The sequence below is a fragment of the Beta vulgaris genome, chromosome 3 (assembly GCF_026745355.1).
Source record: "Beta vulgaris subsp. vulgaris cultivar EL10 chromosome 3, EL10.2, whole genome shotgun sequence".
Taxonomy (NCBI): domain Eukaryota; kingdom Viridiplantae; phylum Streptophyta; class Magnoliopsida; order Caryophyllales; family Amaranthaceae; genus Beta; species Beta vulgaris.
In genome coordinates this window covers 33,941,458-33,967,943 of record NC_079204.1, presented here as the reverse complement: position 1 = coordinate 33,967,943, position 26,486 = coordinate 33,941,458, and the positions used below count along the sequence as shown (strand labels likewise).

Below are 26,486 nucleotides of genomic sequence, written 5' to 3'. Positions count from 1 at the left end.
GGTCAGCCTTCTGTATTGATACTCTCTGGTCCTTGAGTTGGACTTTTGAAATAATAAATAGAACCCAAATTATCAAAAAAAAAAAACAACAGCTGATTACCAAACAACCTTTATATCCATTGCATTCATTATACAAAGGAAATTGGAAAGGAAGATATACAATTGGGAAAACATATGATTATGCAAATGATTTCAATTTTCAATTGCCAAGATTTGGCTGCACACTTTTAGACAACCCTTAAAAAATGATAAGACGGAGCAGAACACTTTTAGTGTATATTGCGAGTCAGCAGCCCTTCGAAAATTGTGTAGAGATCTTGATTATCGGGACCAAAAATCTCATCAGCTTTCCGAAGCGTGTCCTAAGTTAACATCATTTGAATAAAGATATAACACCTTTTTTTAACATAATTTGCATATAGTAAAATCTGACATAACAAATTAGAAAAGAACATACAAATGCAAAACAAAATATAAACGAACACTTTTTTCTAGTCCAAATTAATAACACATGATACACAAAAAAAGTAAATACTCCCTCCATCCCAAAATATAGTTCCCATTTCATTTTGCACGGTCTTCAAGACGTACCTTTGACCTACGATATCTTCTATTTCTTATTAGTAAAAAAATATAAAAAAGTTAATATCACGAATTTATACATTGAGATAAATCTAACAAGACTCCTCATGAATATGTTTTTTTGTATATATTAATAAGAATATTTGGTCAAAATTTTTAAAATTTGACTCCCAAAATAGAAATGGGAACTATACTTAGAAACGGATAGAGTATTAACTAGGTAGATCAATTCGAGTTAAGGTCATTAATTTCTAACCAGCTTTGAAATCTATGCGATCTAGGATTTCACAAACAATCAATCAGTGTTTTTTTTTTTTTTTAACTTTTCACAAAAAATTTACTCACTTCTTTTTTCCTTGGACAAGAGGTCCGCCATTATTTATTCTTCACATTTACTTTCTTTATAATTATTTCACTATTTCCTTCATTCTTGTGATAAGAGAAGTGAGTCAATTTTTCACAAACGCATGGAGTATAAAGTAAAAGTAACTTCTTCCATTTCAAAAAAAAAAAACATGTGACAATTTAAATATTAAAGTATTCATAAACACGGAAATGAAAATGTCTCAAATATTTTGACACATGGATATAAGAGCTTATATTTTAAAGAATTTTAATTTAGTTGTGACACTTTGTATTTTACTACCTTCATTTCAATTTAGTTGTGACACTTTATATTTTAGAAAGTTTCAATTTAGTTGACACTTTTATTTTGGATAATAACTTCCTCTATCTCTCTCCTATTACATGGGACCCATTTATTTTCTTTATCTATCTCTCTTCTCTCCAAAAATTACCTAAAAATCCGTAATTTTAAAAGTGTCACAACTAAATTGAAACGGAGGAAGTAGCAAGTTTCAAATTAGATGTTACACATTCATTTTGGATAATCACTTCTCTCTATCTCTCTCTTATCATATGAGACCCTTTTATTTTCTTTCTCTATCTCTCTTCTCTTCAAAAATCACCTAGCAATGATTGTTTGATTGATCAATTGCCGGTTAATTTATGCGAAAAATTAATTGAAAGATAATTTACTAACACAATTCCATAGGAATTGTTATTGATGAAACTATTGGGTCAGGCCGTCTGACCCAATGTGTTTGGTCAGACGGGCTGAGCCCACAAGTTTCACGAAGAGACGCGCGACCCTCGCAACTAAGTTTTCAAATATTAGTAAAAAGCACAGGTAAAGAAGAAGAAGACATTGTTAGATTACGAGACATGGAAATCGATGATATGAGATATCTTAAATCAAGAACATGCCATTTCTGAATTTTCTCCATGATATCTCCATTTGAAACAACAGTTGACGAGCAAGTTCCAACCACCACTTTCTTGCTTGATGGTTCCATTTCTGAAGGTATCAAAGACCCTGCAAGATTTCTCCAGAGAAACTCTAATGCTTTCTTACTCCCTACATACAGTAGTGTATCAAAATTTGGACGAGCATTAGAGAGTTGTGCTTCTTCCTTGCAAAGCCTTGAAATTGACAGATCCAAAGGGTGATTATTAAGAACTACTGGGAGATGAAATCTTCAACGCAGATAACGAGATGTGGTACCACCAGAAAAAGATGGTAATATTGGAGTTCTTCAGTTGGTTGTTTTATTCTTTCAGTTTGTTGGTATATTCTTTCATTTGGTTGGTCTATCCTTTCAGTTGGTTGTTTTATTCTTTCAGTTGGTTGGTCTATTCTTTCATTTGGTTGGTTTATCCTTTCAGTTGGTTACTTTATTCTTTCGGTTGGTTATTTTATTCTTTTAGTTGCTTTCATTGTGTCAGACCAACTGAACAAAAATTGAAAACAACTGAAAAAAATTAAAACCAACTGAATTTTTTTTGAAACCAACTGGAAAAAAATTGAAACCAACTGAATTTTTTTTGAAACCAACTGAAAAAAAAAAATTGAAACCAACTGAATTTTTTTTAAACCAACTTAAAAAAATTGAAACCAACTGAAAGTCGTCCGACCAAATATTATGGTCAAACGGTCCGACACAATACCTTCTCTTGTTATTGACATGTTTGAGTTAGATTCTGAATAGATGCTCAATTATTATAAGAAGTAACTTTCTACCCTAAATCCAATATCCTTTTTGTAATAAGTGTAACTTTTTAAAGCGATGTTCCATATTAATAGTAATTTTTTAGTGAATGATCCATTTATGAGAAGGTATTGTTGTATTAGGTTAGACTTGTTTGACCGAAACTTATGGTCAGATGAGTATACATTTATTATCTGATAAAAAAATTATTGAAAATCTAATTTGAACATTTGATTAATTGATATGAAACTTTGAAAATCTGATATTAAATTTTAAAAATCTGACATAATTTTTTATTACTTACTAATGCGATTGAATAACTTATATCAGAGATTCATGTCTAATTCAAATATTCAATATCTTCTATTAGATATTGAATGTATGATATCAAAAATTGAATGTCTTATATCAAATATTGAATATTTTATATCAGTTGAAAATCCTTTAAAAAACAAAAAAAAAAACATTAAATATCTAATAAAAAAACATCGAATATCTAATTTAAAACTTCAACTAGCTAATATGAAACTTTGATTATCTTGTATTAAACTTTAAACATCTAACATAATTTTTTTTTATCTAATTAATGCAAACTTTGATTATCTTATATTAAACTTTGAACATCTGACATAATTTTTTATTAACTAATTAATGCAAACTTTGATTATCTTATATTTAACTTTGAAGATCTGACATAATTTTTATTACTTACCAATGCAATTGAATAACTTATATCAGATATTCATGTCTAATTCAAATATTCAATATTTTCTATCAGATATTGAATGTATGATATCATAAATTAAATGTCTTATATCAAATATTGAATATCTTATTTCAGTTGAAAATCCTTCAAAAAAAAAAAAAACATTAGCTCTAATTAAAAAAACATCGAATATCTGATTTATAACTTCAATTAACTATATGAAACTTTGATTATCTTATATTAAACTTTGAGCATCTGGCATAATTTTTTATTATATACTTAAAGCACAATGTAGGAGGACAAGTTGAGACGGTGGAGCATCTTCTTGAAGCGCCAGAAGGAGGCGGAGGTCCATTAGGAACTTGTTGCCAGGGGAAGGTTCGTCGGAGATTTCGATGTTTTCTGACATGCAATAGGTGTAGATGACGTGGTCGGGTTGACACAGTTCGATTTCACAGGCGACGCGCAGCTGTAACACCCATATTGATCCGCCTCCATCGGAGATGTAGACGACGGTAGTGGTGAAAAGGAGTCATTGGTAATGGATTTGTATGAAAAGAGGGGAAAAGACGGAGAGAGAAAGTTTACAAGAGATTTGGACTTTCCTTCTTTTGGTCTTTGGGCTTCAAGGTGGACCGTTTTACCAAATGTTTAGATCAAACGATCTGACCTAATACTTTCACTTCATTTATCTTAAAGCTTACATGAATAATTTTTTCAATTACATGGATACTTTGTGATTAAAATCTTGACTTGTGTACTCTTCAAACGAGTTGAAGCTATCTAAAAACATATTTCTTATAAATCTCACTTCCCCATTATTAGTGGTCACAAAATAAGCACGTGATATAATCCATATTGTCTTATTCATAGCCTTTGTTGTCTTTTAATAGTTAACACTTCTCAAATTGTGCCTTTGTTGTCTTCTAATAATAATAAAACTTCACTTTCTATTGTCAACCTAACTTTGATCATAAATTCTCACAAATAAATACATTAAAATACTATCATCTTGATTTTTGTTTTGAATGATGTTAAGGGAGAATAAATCATGCATTTGTACTTTTTCATTCAAGGCCTTCAATAACCATGATTAACCTCATATACATATCAAAGTCTCCAAATGTATACTCGATCATTGGAAAACTTTGTATTTTCTCCACTGAAAATCAACTTAACCGCGCTATAATCATTCATAGCCCCATCCAATTAAGCCATATTGGGGTGTTCACCAACTTGGCAAATAAGGCACAACCTCCAAAATAAGGCCAAATGAGGCATGAGGTAATTTTAAGAGGAAAAATATGCTGCACTGGCTTTTATTTTACTATATTATCAAGGTAAAGATTTCAGGATTACTCGATTCACTCTAATCACGAAGATTTGAGAAGGATTTCCAGGCGAGGCACCCTTGCTAGATAAATAATTAAGACATCTAATCTACTCAGTGGACAGTGGGTAACATACCCACATGAAACAGACAATTATATACACTCTGTACCTGAACTAATTTTGTAACTGGAGCCATGGAATTGATGCCCATCCAACATAAGAAAGCTCCAGGGATTTAATGGATAAGCGTGGCATCAACAGCAAGTTATTTATGGGGAAGATGTCAAAGTCTGGGGGGACATAGAGGTTGCCTAGCCTGCAACAACAGACCTACACGTCTTTGTGGATTGTTCTGCAAATTGGCAACTGGTTATCATTGGCAGAAAAAGCCATCTATTCTAGCCCAAAGATTCATTGCAGCATTCGTTCTTATGTGATTTCTCTTGAGCTATGGAGAATCAGGTCTTTTATTGGTTCAGAGGTTCCAAGAGTTGACGCATAAATGAAGTGGTTACTTACACTAGAGAAAATGCCTAACCAGCACAGCCGAGAGGGAGACCCTTACAGAATGTAAAACTTGAAGAGTTGTTGTCCAGGGGAGAGGACTGGAGATCAGATTCTATTGTGAGAGATACAAATTCAAGTCTACTGCAAAGTTGGTGCTAGCTGTGGGAGATGCTTCAATTAATGACCATCAGTTATTTCCAGTTGGTGGCTTCTTTTCCAATCCCGGAAAGGGATGTAAAATTGTAAACTATTCAGATAATATCAAAAGTCCACTCCAAACTTATCCGGATCACTAACTTAGATTGGATGTTTTGGTTCAGATTGGATGTGACCTAAATTTCATAGAAGCGGATACAGAACCGGAAAAACCAAAAATTTATCCAAACTTAAGTTATGCACCGGTAGATGAGGAAAGGGGAAGCAAGAAATGGGAAATGTCAAAAGTTCAAAGAGAAAGTCAAGGCAGAATAATTGGTAAAATAATGCATACTTAAGAATAATACCATCAAACTAATTCAAAGAAAACCATTACGCACGAGTTTAAAACTAAATCCAACAGATGGTGGGTAAGTAAAGGATCACATACTTCTTTTGTTTGCTTGTGTGAATTCAGCTCCTTCACATTGGCTAAAAATGCACCAAATTGTTCATAAGAGAGACGACTCCTGAGAAAAACAAAGGGTCAGATGACAACTCCCTGTTTTTGTGAGTAGACCAAGTACAAGGACAGAAAATATAAGAGCTTCTAATAACAATCAAGAATACAACTCATAATGGAGACCTAAAAAAGAGGCAACGTAAAAGACTAGCAGCGGAAAAGATCACAGTGCTTACCAAGAAGATAAAGGAAATAAGCTCAATATAATAACTTTTTTTTGAAAAGAAGGGATGAGCTAATGACAACTCACTTCCTCAAACAAGGACCTTGGCTTAGTCACACAGTCCCAAATTCAAATTTCTGTGAGAGGACATCAACAATGCAGTTTCAATTGTTTTTCTATCAAAATGACATGTTCAAACTATAATAATTGACAAAAGTAGTTCTCCACATCCCCTGCCTTTTATCCCTATAAAATTCTTGTATCCTCAAAGAACTGAATATTCTATTGAACCCCAATGCTAAAACGAAGAAGTTCCTGGAGAGGCTCTTACAGAATACAATAAGAAAAAAACAATAGTTCGACTGTGACAAACAGGCAACAGCAACAAAAAAGATGTGTCGGCTTCACAAGTATGAACTGATGCACATGCCCACACTTAAGATATTAAAAAAACGTGAGGACTACTTTAAACACCGATACCTGACTTGGCGGAAGAATTCTTTGCCGTCAACTCGCGTTCTCCCTGAAACATAAAAGATACAAATAGCAACCAGGGTTAGATGGCACTGGCTGCATACAATAAAAGACCATCTAACTAGAATATTTTGATGTTCAACAGTACCCACGATACACACGTAGGGAGTGTATAGTGGCTAATTCTTTAGTTTTACAAACTCACCACTTTGTGATCCCGAGTCAGATGCTGAGAAAGAACTGTGGGTGCTTGAAGGCAAAGAATCAAGCATGCCTCTGGTCGTTGAAAAGGACACGGAGTGTCGCCTTGGTGATGCAGGCTTAGATGTTCTGGATGGTGACACAGATGCAGATACAATAGGAGGCGAACCAGGAGGAGTGAGTCGAGGAGTGCTAGTTTGTGATGCTAACAAGAGACCTGGTGATATCCGGGGCCTTGAAGCTAAAATCATTCAAAAGCAAAAGCAAAATAAAATTAAAAAATTTGACGTGTACCAATGTTCAGGTAAGTTATTGCTATTGTGTAACCAGCTTCAGCATAGCTATCCTTCTCTAATGATATGCAACTGGCTAAATCAAAAGATTTTGACCACAACGGAGTCATACAAACGGCCAAAGTTCATTAAAATAACCAGCTGAAAATGACAGCATAAAAAATATAAAGACTTTAATTCACATTGCCTGGACTAGTCTCCTTGACGGAAGTACCCTGTCTAAGCCAGTTGGGCACCAGGATACTGCATATTCATGCAGCCACAGATCTGCATACAAGGACATGCATACACACACAAGTAGTGACTTACAATCTGCTTCACGATCTTCCAGAAATGAATTGCCACGTTCTAAACTTTCAGTCTCTGTTGAAGAATATACTGAGGGCGGTAGAGTAACATCATCATCTGAATCAGAAAAATAAAGCATTTAAACCACATTAGTGCCACAATCATATTGGATAAAATCATGCCTCGCTGGATTCTATAATATAATTGTTCTAATATATTGATGCAAGTCCAAGGTCCAAAAGAAAAGCACATGCACTATGAGGAACTAGAACTATCAGTGTTACTTATATTTCTAACAGCCATAATTCGGTCAATTTGGCTCATTTCGCAAACTTTAATATGTCCATCAATAAGTTCGCATTCTGAACTTATGGAAAAAGTGGTCAAACACTTAATCTGGATAAGTTTTAGGCCGAATTCAAGTGTTGCATGTCATGAATGAAGCCCAACATGAAGCTGCAGCAACAAGGTGTGAGTTAGGCGTTCAAATGAGCAGCCCCATAAATCTGTTATGGGCAAGAGTGTTTTATTTGCTTTTATTGTTTATTTTTAGCTTCTAATAAAGCCAAGAGATTACTCTTAAGGTATCTCCATTGGACCAGCCTTTTCGAGTGTGATTAAGAGCTTATTTAGTCATCATTTGCTGATTAGGAATGCTTGTAGCAGCTCATTAATTGAGCATAACGATGGGCGTGATTTAAGGAGTTTTACAACTCCTTTGTAACTCCTTGTGGCTGTTGATTATGGACCGTTTTCAAGGAGGTTTTTGAACTTCCTTTTGATGCTCCATTTCTCTATATATTGTGAGCAAAGGATCAATTAAAATCAGCTTAGTGATTTGATAAAAAAAAACTTTGTGTTTTAGCCTTAAACTTCGAGTGTGTCTCAAGTTCAAGAGTTCCCTTATTACTTTGAGTGTGTTCTTGAGTGATAAGCTTAGGAGAGGTTGGGTGGGTCTTGCCTCTGGCCTAAAACCCCAAATCATTGAGTGTGTTCTTGTGATTTGGTTTTATCCTTGGTTTTGAGTGATTGTGAGTTCAATTGTGAGTCTTCTTGTTCCCATAAGTTCAGATTTATCATCCAACTCTTTGGAGGGTGTTTTTAGACTAATTATTTCTACTTATTGAAAACATAACATTCTTGATAACTTAGACAAGTCATTCCTCAAACATGATCAATAGCTAACCACAAAGGTTTGCAGTTTACTCTCCTTATATGATCTAGTGACCTAATTGAGAGCTTTCCAGCCAAGATCTATAGGTCTTTTTGCAAGTTAATTCCTACATTAACAATTGGAACAACTAGGGTCCAGATCATTCCATCAGGGAGCAAAAACAAGAATCATCCGTATATAAAAGAACAGTACTGTCTAGGAGGAAAAATAACTATGTATACTTTAAACTTTGTTTTTTTGTTCAATAATTACCTCATAGAAACTTTTTTATCGTTTCAAGTACCAGATAATTTTTTTCTGTAGAAAAAAGAAAAACAAAGTGGGACCAACCCAGATCTTCCCTCATTTTTTTTCCCTGTTTCCTCTTCCTCCTTTCTATTTCAGTCTCCTTTAAAAAAAAGGACAAGTTTTCCTCCTTCAATTGAACCTTAGTGTCTCTTCATCCATTGCGTCTAGAGTGAGTGTCAATCACAGCTACTCACCACTATCATCAACTGCAGACCATTGATTTTAAGTATGCAATCACGACCATAGGATATTATTATCAGAACATAATTTATATATTCATTATTTAAAAAGAACACTATAGTAGGGTTTTTCAATTGGTAAAATTTGCTTGCTTGCAAAACAAAATTTTGGAAAACAATCAATTCCTTAAGGCATTAGTGATTAAAGCTAGCAAAACAAACATGAATATAACGATTATAAAACAAACACTATAAAATTAAGTGGTTCACTCTGAAAGTTGGTTTCTTCATTATTTCCAATTTCCCAGACACACTAAATAAATCAAAGCTACAATGACAAAATGAATAAAACCCTCATTAATGGTAAGCATTTACTATGTTTCGCTCTTTCATCACTATACCATAGATATTCGATGGTGTGGAAGAACGTTTGCAAAATAATTAAGGAAACACATCCCTATAATAAGAACATTTACACCTCAAACTAGAAGTTGAATCTTCAAAAGCTAATTAAAAAATCTAATTAAGAGAAATTAACGAAAGCAGGCCAGTATTGCAGAAGATGCTACTGACTACTGCAACATACTGTGGAGGAAAGTTATTAGAGTGTGAATGATGAGATGGGGGTGGCTATGGTGTTTTCATATTAGATTTTTGACAGGTATTTTCTGAAGAGATCCAAAAGACATATGCAGCAAACCAGAGTAGTGGGAGACCCCCCCAATTGTGCGCACCTATGCAAGACGTAAGAAAAGGAATGCAATAGAAGAGAATGCGGATAATAACTAAAAGTTGTTAGATAATGATGAGGTGGCAGGGCTGATGTCAGAGGGGGGGAGGGAATATTTCTGTTGGTAGTGGTCTTTAAAAAGGGGAGAGAAGAGAGAGAGAGAGGCATCCAGAAAATTGTAGTAAAAATCAAGTTTGAGGGAGAGTCTTGGCCTCTCGAATGCCAAGTTTATCTTGTAATTGTTTCTGCTTTCAATCAAAGTTTTCTCTCTTGGCTGCTGAAATTATCTTGAAATTGTCTTGAATATTCTTAGTTAACAGCTTGTGCGAGTTGACAGTATCCAATTCGTTACAACATACTAATATATAGATATTCTCGGAAAAGAGCCAAAATAATGAGAATTGATGCAGCCATATGTTATTTTCATAATTGGAAGACTGATCAAAATCACACAACAAAGCCATGTATAACAGATTTTTTTGACATATTTGATCAAATTGTTGTATCAATGTTGCATTGACGTCGATGATGGCTTCCTGAGGATATCACGCTCAAGGAGTGTGTTTGAGAGATAGAACAAAGAATTTGCAGGAGAGAGAATAATCTATCAAATTGGTATTAATAATTAAACTATTAAATTATTCAAATACTACTGGTGATTAGCGGTAATTGACATTCATTGTAGAGTCTCTCAATCTCCTTAAAATATTCTTGCATTATCAACAAATCCAAGCCAAGAAAGTGACATATGTATTTGTATGGATAAGGAATTAAGGGATAATATCGACCGACGTTTCTTTAAGTAGCTCAGGTAAATTTGATCAAATATAGTTGTCTATTAATTTGTTGTTTTAAGAAAATTTCTTCTTTACCGTAGAAAGCAAAGTGTCAACTCCCCTTCTTCACAAATCTTACCCCACCAAGTTCCAGCTCCCGTACTACAAGGTTGATTCCTTTATGTCACATTTTTATCCCCTTTTCTTCAATAGAGATGAATTCACTTAAGCATAAAAGTCACCCACTACTCCCAGCATCCCCAGCCCCCATCAGTGTGAGATCAACACTAAATGCAATGAAGAGAGGTATGACAAATTCCATCCTTGAGGTGGTTGAGAAGGATGGAGACCAGGTTAACGCAGGTGGTAAAAGAAAAGGCACGGAAGTATTTAGCTTGCAATGTCCAAACAAGGGGAATAAGGTCCCATCGAAACTTTGGATGGTTAATTGGCTCCATAATGGTGACCTATAGATACAGATTCGGGGACACAGACGAATACGGTTGCGGAAAACGGCAAAATCAAAGTTACAAAAAACGGGTATGGCATGGGTTCGGCAAAAATATATAAAAATTATACTCCCTCAGTCCCAAATTACTCTTGACACTTGTCAATACAAATAGTTATAAATGATAAGTTGTCGTTTGGTTATTAATTGTTATTTTATTGAAAAGCAGATGTGATAGGAGTTAGTAGTTAGTATAAGTAATATTATTTTATTTTAAGGAGAGAAAATGTGGGTCATGGTTAGAGTTGGTAGGTAATAAGAGTGGTATTATTTTATTTGGAGGAGAGAGAGTGGGCCAATAGTTAAAAGGTAGAATGATTAAAATAATAGTAGGTCATATCCCAAAATAGAAGTGTAAAGAGTTTCTAGGACAGATAAAAAAATTGTAAAGAGTATTCTAGGAGGCAGGGAGTATGTTTTTTCTAAATGGAAAAAAAAATTATCTATAAATTATCAAATTCTGATATGTTGACATCCTTAATGTCCTATAAATAAAACGATTAGATATTACTTCTAAATGTTGACTGTTAAAAAAACCAAGTGGCTTGCAATATTAACCCAATATTAATTATTTGACTACTAAAGTATTACTCCCTCTATCCCATAATATACTGCTTATGTTCCATTTTAGGTGTCCCAAAATATTGTGCCTACTTCATTTTATATTAATTTGTTTTGATTTAATTATCCTCAATTTGTACACAAACTTCCAAAATATTCCTACCTTACTCTCAAAATGTGCTCATATTTATGCTATGCACCATTCCAAGGAAAATTCATTGCTTTTTTACTTTTTTTTTTTTGAAGGAAAAAGAAAATAAAGGGAGTAGTTTCGAGACAAAGTTACTTTATTAAATATTTTTTTTGAGAATCCTACTAGTTCCTCCAATATCCTTAATTCCCGTGAAAATAAAGAAGCCCTATATTATGGGACGAGGGGAGTAAAAGAGTATTACTTCACCAACCCTTACCCCCACTGTTAAATATCTTGCTACTAAGATTAATTATACTCTACCAACCCCATGCTACTAAATGGGAATACAACTAGTCATTCTCTAACTCCCTCTTCCCCTTCTCTCGTTCCCAAATTTCTGAATGTTTTGCAAGAAAGCTTCGACAAACCAGCTATGGCAATGGAGCTCTCACAAAAGTAACAATAATATCCGGTAAGGGCTAGGTACGCATTTAAAAGCCCAAGATCGTGCCCAAGACGTACCCAACGTTCGGCCCAACCGTACCCAGATGAACCCTACATACCCACCTTTTTAGGTATGGTTTAGGGACGGATCCACCCCGTATCCGTATCGTACCCGTACGTGGTACGCGATACGGTACTTGGAAGGCGAACCCATGCTTCATAGTTGGTGACATAATAAAGCTTTTATATAAGGTAATTCTTCGGGAGAGGAGAGAAAAATAAATATAAAAAACAATGCTAGCTAATAAGGTGATACTATTTTGCAAAAGTTCCATTTCATAAGTACTTCCATCCTAACATAAAACTAATTCATAGAAATGAATAAATAGATGATTGATATGTCAAAATTTTAAACCAACTTTTTAAAACAAAAAGGGTGTTATTCAACATTTTGTCATCTTGTTTCACAAGTCCCAACTTTGAATTAATTTAAAAGGAAAAGTCAACACTATTAGTCACAACTATGGTCGATTCACTTTAATATGTCTCAACTATTGATTATCTCATTGTAATCCTAACTTTGGATGTTCTCTTCTTAGAATGGTCCTCCAACTTAGTATTCCCGACTTTGGAGTGACTTGTCTCAAAATGGTCCCTAGGTTGCAAAGTAGGCTCAACATAGTAGGACAATATAACAATTGAATTCTAAGTTTGGAGTAGCAAGGAAAGAAGCCAAATTTATTGTTCCAATTAACATTATAAAAAGGGAGAGAAAGACATCATCAAGGCACGAAGGAACTGAGAATAGAATTATGCACAACCTTTACTTAATGACTGAGCAGACATAACTCTTGGGGCAGATACTTCCTTTGTAACATTCCCTTGTACTCCTGCCTATCAAACATGCATGAAACACGCAACACATAAGAAGCTGGACAAGAAATGACAATTAAAAATAAGCTTTACTTTTGTAAGTTCTCAAAGAGAATGGACTTACAGTACTTCCATCGTCTTCTTGAAGTGACTGCATAAGTGTCTTTCTGAAGCCTTCCAACTGCATACACATAAAGTCATACATATCATTGATGAACAAAAAGTATTGTAGTCCCTAAAGAAGTGTACTTTTTTTTTTCTATAACACCACTTCACTGCTGGTCCCAATCCCATATAACGCGGTGACAACCAACCAAAGCTTTGTCATATCCATGAGCATAAGGCAGTATGAGTTTTTCTGGAGGCATCGCTTCCTAGACCCGGGTGTAGTAATTAGGGTTAGGTCGTCCACCGGAAGCGACCCACCAAGCCCTTGCCAAAGTGCGGTGACAAATAAGCAAGAGTTTCTAGGTCTTGGTCATAGGTAAGAGAGACTAGGGGAAAAAAAATCAGTATAGGATCTTGGAACATAGGATCTCTTATAGGAAAGTTAGCACTTAGTCAGAGTCAGTAGAACTGTAGAAGTAAACTTCATGTGTCTCCAAGAGACGAGTGGGTATGAGAAAGGGCTAGAATCATTTCGATATAACCTGTAGTTTTCACGATAGGATAAGCTAGTATTATTATAGACGATAGGCTAATAAACGATGTAGTAAAGGTTCATAGGAAGAGCAATAGCATTATGATAGTAAAGATAGTATGTGATGGAGAGATTGTGTAAACCATTAGTGATCATGCGCCTCAAGTCGGTGTGGAAGAAGTTTTTGAAAGAAAGGTTTGGAAGGATTTAGATGAAGTTGTTCAAGGTATCCTCCACACTTAAAATTTATTTATTAGTGAAAATCTAAATGGACATGTGGGTAAGTCGAAATAGTTGGAACTTGGAAGTGTTCAAGAAGATTTTGGATATGGGAGAGTATGTAATGAACTCACATTGCTATGGCAGATTAGAGAGGAAGATTAAGCATTAAAAACTAATAATTGATTAACAAAAATGGAAATTACATAAAATAAAGATAGAGTGCCAAATCTTCAAGTGACTTGGAAACACTCTCAAAGCTAACCACGTAATTGGACTCTCAATAATTTTCTTCTTACCGTTTCCTATCACTAGTCTCTTCTATTTATAGAGGTAGCTTACTTACTTACTCCCCAAGCTAACCTAAGTATATTGTATGCCTTATAATCTATATTACCACTCCCTCTAATCTCAATGCATAACAGAGTAATGAAGGGGGAGGTAAAATCTATAGTTCCCTCTAGAGGTGTTCTCTTGGGAGGGTTTTTTTAAGTCTAGCCTCCTTGCTAGGGTTTCGTTCCTTTTTGAACGTTTTTGCTCGGTTTTTCGGAGTGATTGCGATCGAATTTTCAGGGAGAATATGTCGGGCACTTCTTAAACAATAGCTACCAACATACAATCAGATGGAGGGGATAGTGTGGACTGGGCGATAGAGGGAGAGGAGGAGGAGGAGGCTCGTGTAGCTTTAGGTGTGATGGGAAAGATCTAGACGAAACGAAATGTTAACACTTACGTTTTCATTGCCACTATGAAGAAAATATGGAATCCAAAGCATGGCATTGAAGCAAACTGAATCGAAAAAACGTGTTCTTTTTTCAATTCCATCATTGGCGTGATAAGGAATTTATGATGGATGCTCAATTGTGGCACATTGATAAACATGTATTGGCTCTATGTGATGTACATGGGGATATGAATCCATCTTAATATCCATTGCATTAATTGCCGTTATGTGTTCGAATTTATGACTTGTCAATTGGAGGGCCATTTAATGAATCGAATGACAAGCGATTGGGGACAAAATTGGAGCCTTTATTCGAGTGGAAAAACCGTATGTGGTGGGTGTCAATAAATTCCTCCCGATCCAAGTGATGATTTATGTTTGTGAGCCCCTAAAGAAGGAGATCGAACTGAAAATGTGAGGTGGGGGATCAAAAAGAGTTAGGGTGAAGTATGAGAAATTGCCTCTGCTACTTGTGTGGAAAGTTAGGGCATGGAGGAGAAAGATTGTGATAGCTTCCCACACTCTATGAGATCATCTCCCCCAACAAGCCAATAAAGGGGATGCTAAGGAGGAATAAGAAAGATCTAAAGGTTGAGGTCGAACCCTGTTCATTACTAGAAAAGGGAGGAGTTTGTGTGGTTTAATAAAGAAACACAATAGCATGTTGAGGAGGTGTCACAGATTTTGGGGATCTCAATGACCAAGAGATTTTGGGAGCCGTGTGGCAGAGAATGCTCTTAAAAGGCATTATTCATATTAAAAATCCCCACTATGTTTTGCTCTCGGAGACAGAGTTCAAAGAGCGTGAGTGGGAAAATATTAAAAGAAAAATTCGATTTGACAATTTCATTTGTGTTGATTGCAGTAGAGAAGGAAGACATAGGAAGGGGGCTTGGCCATGTTTCAGAATAAGAGATTGATCTCACGTTGCTTTCTAAATCCTTAAACCATATGGATTTTATGGTTAAAGAGATCAATGGTGAACATTGGAGACTTACAGGGATGTATGGTTATTCGGAAGAAGAAAATAAGAAGACTTGGGATCTAATGAAAACGTTGAACAATAGTCACTCACTCCTCTGGCTATGCTGAATTGGTTATTTAGGAGAATTTTAGGAAGGGGGTGGATCGAATGAAGGCAATAAAGGGATAGATGTGGAGACGGAGGGTGCTGGTAGGATGTTGAAAGTAGGGAGGTAATGTCCAAGAAGGTAGAGTGTTGCGGAGTCCATAAGCAATCTGTTGCTATGGACAAAAATTTAAGAGAATTCCAAAACTGAGCTCAGAGCAGGATATTGTACATGATACGGGACAGAAGGTGAAGGGAAGAGGAAGTGAGGAAAAGTGCAAAGCAGGTATAATGAGGAGCAAGGGGAGGGATACAAAAAACAGAAAGTTATTATCGAGATGATAGAGATTGAAACCCATTCAGTAGCGGAGCTTGTCGAGCAACCTCGCGAACAACAATGATAGGCCTTACATCTGGCGGACTGGCGCGCATAATGCTCTCAAAGGCATTATTCATATTGAAATACCCACTTTGTTTTCCTCTCGAAAACAAAGTTGAAAGGGCATAAGTGGGAAAATATTAAAAGAAAATATTGATTTGACAATTTCATTTGTGTTGATTACAGTAGAGAAGGAAGACATAGGAGGGGGGCTTGCCCATGTTTCAGAATAAGAGATTGATCTCACGTTGCTTTCTCAATCCTTAAACCATATGGATTTCATGGTTAAAGAGATCAATGGTGAAGATTGGAGACTTACATCATATAAGAAGACTTGGGATCTAATGAAAACGTTGAACAATAGTCACTCACTCCTTTGGCTATGCTTTGGGAACTTCAAGTGAATTATGATGACTCATAGAAAAGAGGGGATCCGCCAAAAAATCAACCGGAAATTGATGGTTTCCTAGATGCATTAAAGTCTTCTCACTTTTGGTCCATATAGCTTGATGGACATCCCTTTACATGGAGCAACAATTGTAGGGACGAAGATAATACTCTTGATCGGTTTCTCATGAATGATACTTGGCATGCTAAGTTTCCATGTTCAAAAACTGAACATCTTCTAGCGGAGATTGGACCATCTTCCTCTGAAAATTTATATTCAACATCAAATAATAGGGGAGGTGCAGAAAAAGAAGAGATGGTGGGAATTTAAGTTTAGAAAGGAGTGGTTAAGGGATGAAGAGTGTGCCGAATTTGTGAAGGCAGCGTGGGAGTTGGTGACTAATAATAGTGTTAAAGGTAAGATTGCTATGTGTACTAGAAGAAGTCCATTGACTTTAAGGGTCAAATAGAAGAAAGAAAGGACCAAATGAGAGACCTTAGTAATACGAGAGAGCCATCTGCAGCAGTCTTCGAAGAGGTGAGTATATTAGATGATGAGATTGATGAGCTTGAAAAAAGAGAGGTGTACTGGGCTCAAAGGAGCCGACAGGAATCAAAACACTATTAAGGGAGTCTTTGATGATGGTGGAGTTTGGAGATCGAAAGAGGAAGAAGCTGAACTGGTTTTTTTAGGAGTATTTCAAAGCTTTATTCACGTCACATGAAGATAATAAGGAAATGTAGTTGGTTCTTGATACGGTGCAACCTCCAGTGATTTTAGCCATGAATGAAGAGTTGGCAGCGGTGTATACGTGAGAGGAGATTGTAGCAGCATGAAAACAAATACATCCAGTAACGGGGACGGATGGTATGCAAGCTTTGTTCTATAAAAAATTGTGGTATGTGATTAGTGACGACGTTTTAGATTATGTGCTAGATATTTTGAACAACAATGCTCCCTTGGCCAGATTAATAACACTCATATTGTTTTGATCCCGAAAACGAAAGATTGCGAGTCTACAAAAGATTATAGGCCCATAAGTTTGTGTAATGTTTTGTACAAATTTGTGTCGAAAACTATATCTGATATGCTTATAACAGTTTTCCTTGAGATTAAAAATGAGTGCTTGTACCAGGTAGATTAATAACTAATAATGTGCTGGTTCCATATGAAAAATTCCATTATCTACATTAAAAGAAAAAAGGTGTGAAGGGATACATGGCAATGAAGCCGGATAAAAGCAAGGTGCATGATAGAGTGGAATGGAGGTTTGTGAAAGAGATGATGAGAGAGCTCGATTTTAAATATAGGACGTGTTATCTTATATTTCGATGCTTCTCCTCGGTGTCTTGTCTTTTTCGATACTATATAATGGCTTTCCCTTTAGGAGTTTTACTCCGTCAAGAGGCCTTCGCTAGGGGGACCCTTTCTCCCCTTTTTTATTCCTGATTTGTGATCAAGGTTTTTCTTCTCTTTTACAAGATGCACTGAACAAGAAGCTTATCCATGGAAGACATGTCCCCTTTATTTCTCACCTTTTCTTTGCAAATGATACTCTGGTGTTCACAAGAGCTAGTGAAGGTAATACAGATGCCATTATGGATATTCTTATGACCTTTGAACTTGTTTCGGGGAAAAAAACAATTTGGAAAAAATCGGAGGTCTCCGTCAGTAGGAATGTTTGGTACTAATTTGCTGAATACGCTTCTTTTGAAGTTGAACTTCTAAGCTGTTGAAGAGCATGAGAAATATCTTGCGCTTCCTACATCTATAGGAAAATCTAATAAAGTAGTTTTCCAAATGATTCAAGATCGAGTTTGGAAAAAAAGGTAAAAGATGGAAAGAACTGTGACTGTAAAGATTTGGTAGAGAAGTCCTCCTGAAGGCAGTGGCCCAAGCTATTCCTTCATATGCAATGTAGTGCTTTAAAATCCCCGGCGAGTGTGATTGATAGCTTGAACTCTTTATGTAGAAATTTGTGGTGGGGTCAAAAAAGGATCTTAGTGCTTTTAACACTGCTCTCTTAGCAAAGCAATGTTGGAGATTCGAGATAAATCTGGATTCTTTTGCGGCCCGGGTTCTCAAGGGAAAATATATTACTCGGTCGAGTTTTGGGACGCAAAAATCATTTCCAATTCGAGCTATACTTGGCATTCAATCGTGGGTGCTAGGGAGCTAGTTAAACATGGGTCTTCATGGGTGATAGGTGATGGCAGAAGTGTGAGAGCACCATTAACCATGAGTAGAACAAAGATTGTAGGTTGATTGGGGAATAAAAATTGCATGGGAGTTGGGATGAGTGATTTGGCGATCAGGCGTGGCTCGGCCCCACCCCAGATTGGTCTGCCAATCCAATTTTTTCCCCTCTCTTTCCATTCAAAACGACGATGTTTTGGTTACATAAATCTGACACACCTACAAGGGCAGCTTTTTTCACGCCCATTTGTCTGGAAGGAGGGGGAACGCCATTTGTCGGCTAGCATTAGTTATTAAAATATAAATAGAGACCCATTTTGCTATATTTTGAAAAAAAAATCCAGACATTTACTAATTTCCTCTCATTTTGCTTATTTTATATGAAATATGTTCTATTTTTACACTTCAAGAAAATAATAAACAATCTCTTTGTGCATTTAATTGAGTTAATGATAACAAAAGGCAATTATGTATTTAATTTAATCAATTAATATTCTGTTATCAATTATTAATGGATATTTCATATTAATAAGAAGTAAATAATAATAATAATAATAATAATAATAATAATAATAATAATAATAATAATAATATTGTATAATGGTGGTTGGTGATGAGAGAGAAAAAGTAGTTGCGTGGGGTAAAAAAGTAAGAGAGAGGAAAAAATAGTTAGGATGATCTTTTTTGTTGTTTATGGTTAAGAGGATAGTTGGCAAAAGATTGTGGGGTGATATTTTTTTAGAGAGAAAGTTAGGGAGGGAGTGGGATGATTTTAAGATCATGAAGGGTGATGCTCTGAGGTTGATAAATGGCTTCCCTTTCTACCGGGAGGTAGGCTGTTTTCCGGTCCTGCAATTGCTAAGTTATGTCGTTGTGTGAGAGAATGGCATACGGATGAAGGTGCTGCTTGGAAGTTGGAGGAGTTGAGTAGTATGGTGACAGATGCAGAGCTAGAGGCAATTCAAAAAATTCGGTGTTATGTAAATGGTAGTGAGGATTTTCTAATGTGGAATCATACGAAGAATGGTGAGTTCAGTGTTCGAAGTGCGTACCATCTAGAGGTGGAAAAGCGGGAAGGCAACATAAAAGGGTCTAATGGGGATCTAAACAAGAGGTTATTGAAGAAAATATGGAGTGCTAGTGTTTCCCCAAAGGTGCCAAACTTAGTTTGGAGAACGGTGCACAATGCTCTCCCTACTATGAAGAAGTTGACAAGTAGAGGAATGGAGGCAGAGCAAATATATCCAAGATGTGGGGATAAAGAAGATGATGTGGAGCATCTAATCCCACATTGTAATGAGAGCAAAAAGTTTTGGCGAGTTTCACCAGCGAGAGTAAATATAGAGGGGGAGATAGGAGAGAAGTCGCTGAGTGGTTTTATGGAAAGATGAAAAAGTGGCAAATACCAAGAGCTTAGGAGGTTGTTTTGATGATGGTGTGTCAAATTTGAACCTAACGGGTTTTTTATCGAAAGAAAATTGAGGTCCATGCGGCATGCGAGAAGGTTATGAAGCTGCTTGGGGAATTTGAAGCTGCGAGGCAACACGAGGAGGGAAGCAAGAGTGATCAGGAGGTGAAGATGGCCCACTGTTTCAAGCCTACTGCTGCTTCTTACAAGATCAATAGCGATGCGGCAATTAAGGAAGGAAAGTATGGGCTTGGTGCGGTGGTTAGGGATGAAGTGTGTGATGTTCTCATGGCTGTTCGGCAGTGTAAGTTGGGTGAGTGGAAGTGGACGCCTGAGGAAGCAGAGGCTATGGCCATCAAGCTGGGTCTTCAATTGGCGTATGATGTGAGCTTTTGTAGTGTGGAGGTTGAAACGAATTGCCTAAGGGTGGTTCAAAATTTCAAATGCTTTAAGGTGACAGATACGCTCATGTTCTGAAGTTATTATTGATGATAGTTTATCTTTGAAACATTATTTTGATTTTTGTTCTTTTAATTATGTTAGTGGAGGTTGTAATAAAGTCGCCCATGCCATAGCTAAATTCTCTCTCTCCCTTGATGAGATGAGGGTTTGAAAGGAGGATCAGCCAACTGAACTTTTTGCCCTTGTCAATCATGAAAGGCGTTTGTGATTTAATCAATATATCTACATCTTTTCCTGTCAAAAAAAATATGAAGAGGGGGGGGGGACATTCTAGAATTTGTGTTGTAATATGACTTGATCCTGACTAGCACATGGTTTGAAAAGAGGGACACTCACTTTTAGGAGTGCAGCAAATACAACACAAACATACTTCCTTTTGGCAAGGTGCACGCATGCGCGTAGATGCCTTAATTTAAGAGGACCCCAACTCAGTTTGAGAAAAGATGAGGAACTGTTTGTCTAGAATAGCAAAAAAGATCGTAGGAGAAACGAAGTGAAAGAACCAGTGCATAGGGATACAACTTGGTGGAACGAAGACGAAAAAATAGTGATTAAAAAGAAAAGAGACTGCTACTTGGCCCCAGGGAAATGTAGAATTGAAGAAAATTTTGTTAAATATTAAAATGATCAGGCGAATGCCAAAGAAGTTGTTCGATAAGCAAATTCAAATGTATATTAGGAGGTAAACCAAAAAACAAAAACTAGAGGGAAAGTGAAAGAGAAGTCTATAACATAGCTAAAAGAAAACAAGTGTGTAACGGACAAAAATCAAAGGATCTTACTCAAAGATAAGGAGATCAAGGATAGATGGAGAGAATACTTTGATAGGTTGTTTAATGGAAGCCAAAGGAATATTGCAGGAGACATCTCTTGAAGGGAGCAGGAAGTTAACCGTGAGTGCAAAAGATTCAGGAAATAGGTAGAAGAAACATTGCCACACCATGGTACAAGTGTGTTTCAATAAGCTCACAAAAGACAGGAAAAACAGACAAGCGCTTGGAAGCAGAAGAACACGGAAAAAGAAAATATACAGTATGGGCTGAAGCAATATGGACACTCAAAGCACCAAAGAGGCAAAGAGACCAGATTCATCTGCACACCATGCATTATCCAAAATGTTACACTAAACTCACCCTTCAGCAACAAAAACAACATGGTGCCTCAGATTCATTAAGCTGAAACATAAACCAAGATTACTTCAGAAATTGCCACATTGTTCTTCACTAAATGGCAGACTTACTGACAAGAGTTACCTAACGTAACTAATAGCTTCTTTAATAGAAAGTGCATGCATCGAAAAGATTATAGCATGACCATATACCCATTGTACCATTTAGTTTTCTTAAAATAGTACAAAATAATTCTGTTAAATTAGCACCTAATAGAAAAAAGTTTTCATCAACAACAAAATTTACTAATCTCCTAAAAATTGTTCTTATCGAGCAGTGGACTTTGTCATTTCAGCAAAAGTTTAGATTGTGTCAGTCAAATTGAATTAAGTTCCTGGCCTTGCTACTAAGGTATCTTGAAAATCTTGAATTGACTGATATTGAGTTTTAATAAGCGAGTACCTATGAAAAGAAAGGACCACTAAATTAACAAAAGGTCCCTCAGGACAATGTAGAAGGAAGAAGTTATAAAGTGCCTTATTATACTAATTATTGAATCTTTGTTTCAGCAATATCCCAAGGGGGTATTTGGTTGGGGGTTACAATAAAGGGAAAAGGAATCAAGTAAATTCTCTTCTTGTTTGTTTTGTCTATTCAAACATTCCCTTTACCCCTTGTTTACCTCAAACTCCTCTACATTGATACCCCATCCCCCGCCCCCAAAGGGTTTCACTTACCTTTCTCTCCTCTAACGCCACAGTCCCCTTGACCCATTATTGACCACCACTCGAGCCACCACAACCACCACATTCACCATCACACTAGTCCCCGAACCACCACAAAGTACACCCCCCACGACAACAACCATAACCACCAACAACCACACCCGTGTAACCATTACGAAACCACCACCAACCACATCATACAACACAACCAAGTAACCACCAAAGCACCACGAAACACCATCCCACCACAAACACAAGCACGAAACCACCACACCAACACAAAACCACCGCCACACTACCACCAACAAACCACCGGTCCATGAAACCACCCCGCAGCCACGAAACCATCGCACCAACAACCCAACCCTTATCTTAGCCACCAAAAACACTACCCTAAACTGCTAGAAAAAAGCCACCTCAAAAACGAAAGAAAAGAAAGAACAACAATGTAATTACCTTTTCTTATCCTTGATTCTGGCTTTAGACGGTGAAATTTGACCTTTAAAACCTCAAATTTGAGCTTTTACGCGGGTGGAGAAGGAAAAAAGAGAAGAGAGGCTGTGAGAGGGCGGTGGCAGCAAAAGGGGGCACAGCAACAGTGGCGGCAGAGGTTGTTGGGAGAGAGAGGGAGAACATATATGGTGGAGCAATGGTGAAAGTAAGAAGAAATGCATTATAACCAAACAAAACTTTTGATTAAAGGGTTTGGCTTTATATTATCCTAGTTTATCTTTCTTAGACCCTTTCCGCTTCATTAACCAAAAGCCCCTTAAATTCCTGTACAAAACCATCCATAGGGAAAAGATAGTCACAAAGCACACCCTAAAAATGCTGGCATTCCCCATCAATGAAATGCATTGCAAAAAGTCATCCTCCCTTCAACCCCTCCTACAGGGACACTGCAAAACATTGATGTGATCCATTAAAATGATCGGAAAAGATAAAATCAAAGTACAAAACCCTAAGAGAACTCCGCAATGTGTTAGCTTGCAAATCAAGAATGCATTAAATCTGCTTCTTTACTCACTAGCCAAGCAGGGACACACATAAATTAGGAGTGACCTGGCCCACAATCTTCGCACCAAACAATTTGGAAAGTTTATCTACCACCATCTGTAAGGGAAGATTAATGACGTTGCTTTAAAAGGCACCTTCCAGACTCACACTTGCTGATCAAAGCAGCAAAAAAACAGTGAGGAGCTCAAGCTTTGTCTCCCTAATATTGATCCTTTTACCTATAAGATCTATTATAAGTAAAGTATTTTTTAAGAAATGTGCAAGCAAATACCCAAGCAAATCAAATTCCCTACACTACAGAGTCCTGAAATACAAGAGAAAAAGTATGCTCCTTAAGCCAAAACGGTTTCTATAATTCCGGGTAAATTGAACTAAAAAACATTATGAAGGGCATAAAATCATAATTATTGGGAAAAGGAATATACGATTCGAAGTGTTTTCTCCAAACCGATCAATGACCAATGAATAAAAGAGCATCTACATTTAATATTAGAATGTGTTGACAGTAGAGCATATTCACCATAATGTTTATACATTAGACATCTACACCCGTCATATCTATACATGATAAAAAATAAACATTTTTTTTCAACAAGATTTGAACCCTGAACCTTATATTGGAAATAAGAATTAAAATCCAATGAGCCAACATATGAATGAGTCTCCTTCACAGCTAAGAATAATACAAATTATTCTTTTAAAGTTTTGCAAAAAAAATGGGAATAAGTTTCATTAAATTCCATAAGTTCAGATTAGTTCACAATTTTAGTTGAATACACGCATCTAAAATAATGTTATATACATTAGACACCTACACCCAAAGGGCTTAAATCTTCAATCTTAAGGTCCCATAAGCCATATTTTACCTCCCTAGAGTATTAATTCGTTCCCTTCATTGCGCAGCAACGGAAAGTATGTCATGAACTAAAAAGCCTAAAAGTCACATTGCGGATAAACTTTCCAAATCTTCCCTTACAGATAAATTTGCAAATTTAGACAGTATAACAATTTGGCCCACAATCGGATGTTTGGTTGGGGATACAATAACAGTAATGCAAATCTAGACTAACATAATAAAAATGATAATTGGCAAAATCTTGTATAAGACGGTTTCACAAAAAATTGCGATGGCTTTTTCTATTTCTTTTGATATCATGGCTAGGGGTATTCGCGGTTTGGGTTGGTGCAGTCTGGGATGTAACCCAACCCAAACTGCAAATATATGGTTTGACATTTTTCCAACCCAAACCGCACCGCACTTTTGCCCAAACCAACCCAAATCGAACTGCGCCAAAACGGCTTGGTGCTGTTTGGTTTGCGGTTTAACCATTTTTTCCTCCGCAACATTAATTTTGTAATCTAAGAGTAAAAAAAAAATTAATAAATATAAATAGTCTAAATAAATATGAAGTTGACTTCATAATTAAACATAAATGATAATTTATCAAAAGTGTTCAAGTTTTTTACCTCAAACTTCTTCTTTTTTTAAAAAAAATTGTATACTTGTATGCCACCTTGTCAAATGTATTTAAAAAAATTATTTAAAAATCATAAAAAATTGCGATTTACAGTGCAGCTTTGGTTTACATAAAATTAGAACTCAACCAAAACCACAAACCGCGGTTTGCTTGAAATCATAACCCAAACTGCAATTTTAAAACCACAAACGGTTTGGATTGCGGTTTGGTGCGGTCAAGAACATCCCTATGCATGGGTGTATTATTACGTTTTTGCATTGGCAACAATTAATGTTTCTTATGATTTGATTTGGGATTGTGTCACCTAAAATTTTCTCATGAATATGAATGAGATACTCATTTAATAGTATAACTACACCACCAAATTTGGTAGATGTCACTTCCCAATAATTCATGATATTGCTTAAACTCGAAACAAAAAATTCAAATTAAAAGGAATCTTAATTCAATTGGAAAGCACTTCCTCCATCCCATAATACAATGGTTGTTTTCTTTCTGCACGGTCTCCAATATATACATTTGACTTTTAATATCGTCAATTTCATATTTAATAAAAAAATAAGTTGATATTATGAGAACATACGTTGAGGCAAACAACAAGATCCTAAATGAGTGTGTTTTTTGTATATATTAATGAGAATATTTCATCAAAAAATTTAAATTTTAACTTCAAAAGAGAGCAATATATTATGAGATGGAGGGAGTACAAACAAGCCCATTACTCCACTTAATTACTCTAAATCCACACAATCCAAAAATTCGAGAAAAGCCCTTTCAAAACTTTTTTTTAATTATAGTGATAGTTATTGATAAAATATATAAAAATAATATTAGAAAAAAGCACATACCTTTGCCACATCTCTACGGAGCTTAGCAACAGTATTGGACAATGAATTGTTCTCCTTCACCAGGCTCTCCTACGTAAATAAACAATCAATATGAATATATAAAAATTACCGTCAAAGACAAAGTCTCACATGTCAAAGAATGATACAACCCTAATCGGCAGATGCATCGAACACATTTTGTGCATATAACAATTAGTTTGTGTATTTACCTTATATTGCTAACACAAGCAACACAAATTTATACACAATCACTCTTTGTTGAATACATAAATCTTGTTAGATATATCTCAACCAATTAGGTGTTTATCATTCCTTCCACGCTACACCTCTCAGGTCACTGTGTCATCTGTGAGTTGTGACATAACATTTCGGAATTCAACATCTAATGAAAAAACCGACGAAAAAGAGAGGAATTGGATGAACCTTTTCTTGGTTGGCAACGGCTAGGCGGTCTGCAGTTTCAGAGAGGGAGGCGTCAAGGGATTCAATTTGGGATTGAAGATCAGATATAATGTTATCCTTGTCGGTGAGGTGGGAACGGAGAACAGACGCTTCTGATTCGAGAGCAGAGACACGTGTCGAAAGGGCAATGGAAGTGATCTTTCGGGCTACGTCTAACTGAGCGAAGGGATCTGAAGGTAGTACTTGGAGGACTTCCTCGGGAAGGTCGAACTCGTAAGATGTTCCCATTCTCTCTCCTCCTCTTTTTCCGCACTTACTCTATCTGTGACTGTCTGTCTACAACCTTTTGCCTTTTTCTTTTCTTTTCTTTTCTTTTTTTGGATTTCATGGTTTTCTTTCATTGCATTTGAGCTTTTCTCTTCTTTTTGGTGGTCAACTAAGACCCAATGTCAAGGTGTGGAATGCTGAACCAACGTGTGGTTGGCGTGAGAGAACGAGGACAGT

General features: G+C 36.2%; 1 protein-coding gene across 1 annotated transcript; it reads right to left on the bottom strand.

Annotated features, from left to right (window-relative positions):
- Nucleotides 1–96: 96 nt before the first annotated feature.
- Nucleotides 97–26,424, bottom strand: LOC104884927 (hypothetical protein). The gene is given in 10 exon segments (XM_010669629.4): nt 97–362; nt 5,762–5,840; nt 6,477–6,519; nt 6,676–6,912; nt 7,274–7,369; nt 12,867–12,939; nt 13,043–13,099; nt 25,581–25,649; nt 26,004–26,276; nt 26,279–26,424. Coding segments are annotated over 10 exon segments (1,125 nt in total). The 5' UTR covers nt 26,384–26,424; the 3' UTR covers nt 97–269.
- Nucleotides 26,425–26,486: the final 62 nt, after the last annotated feature.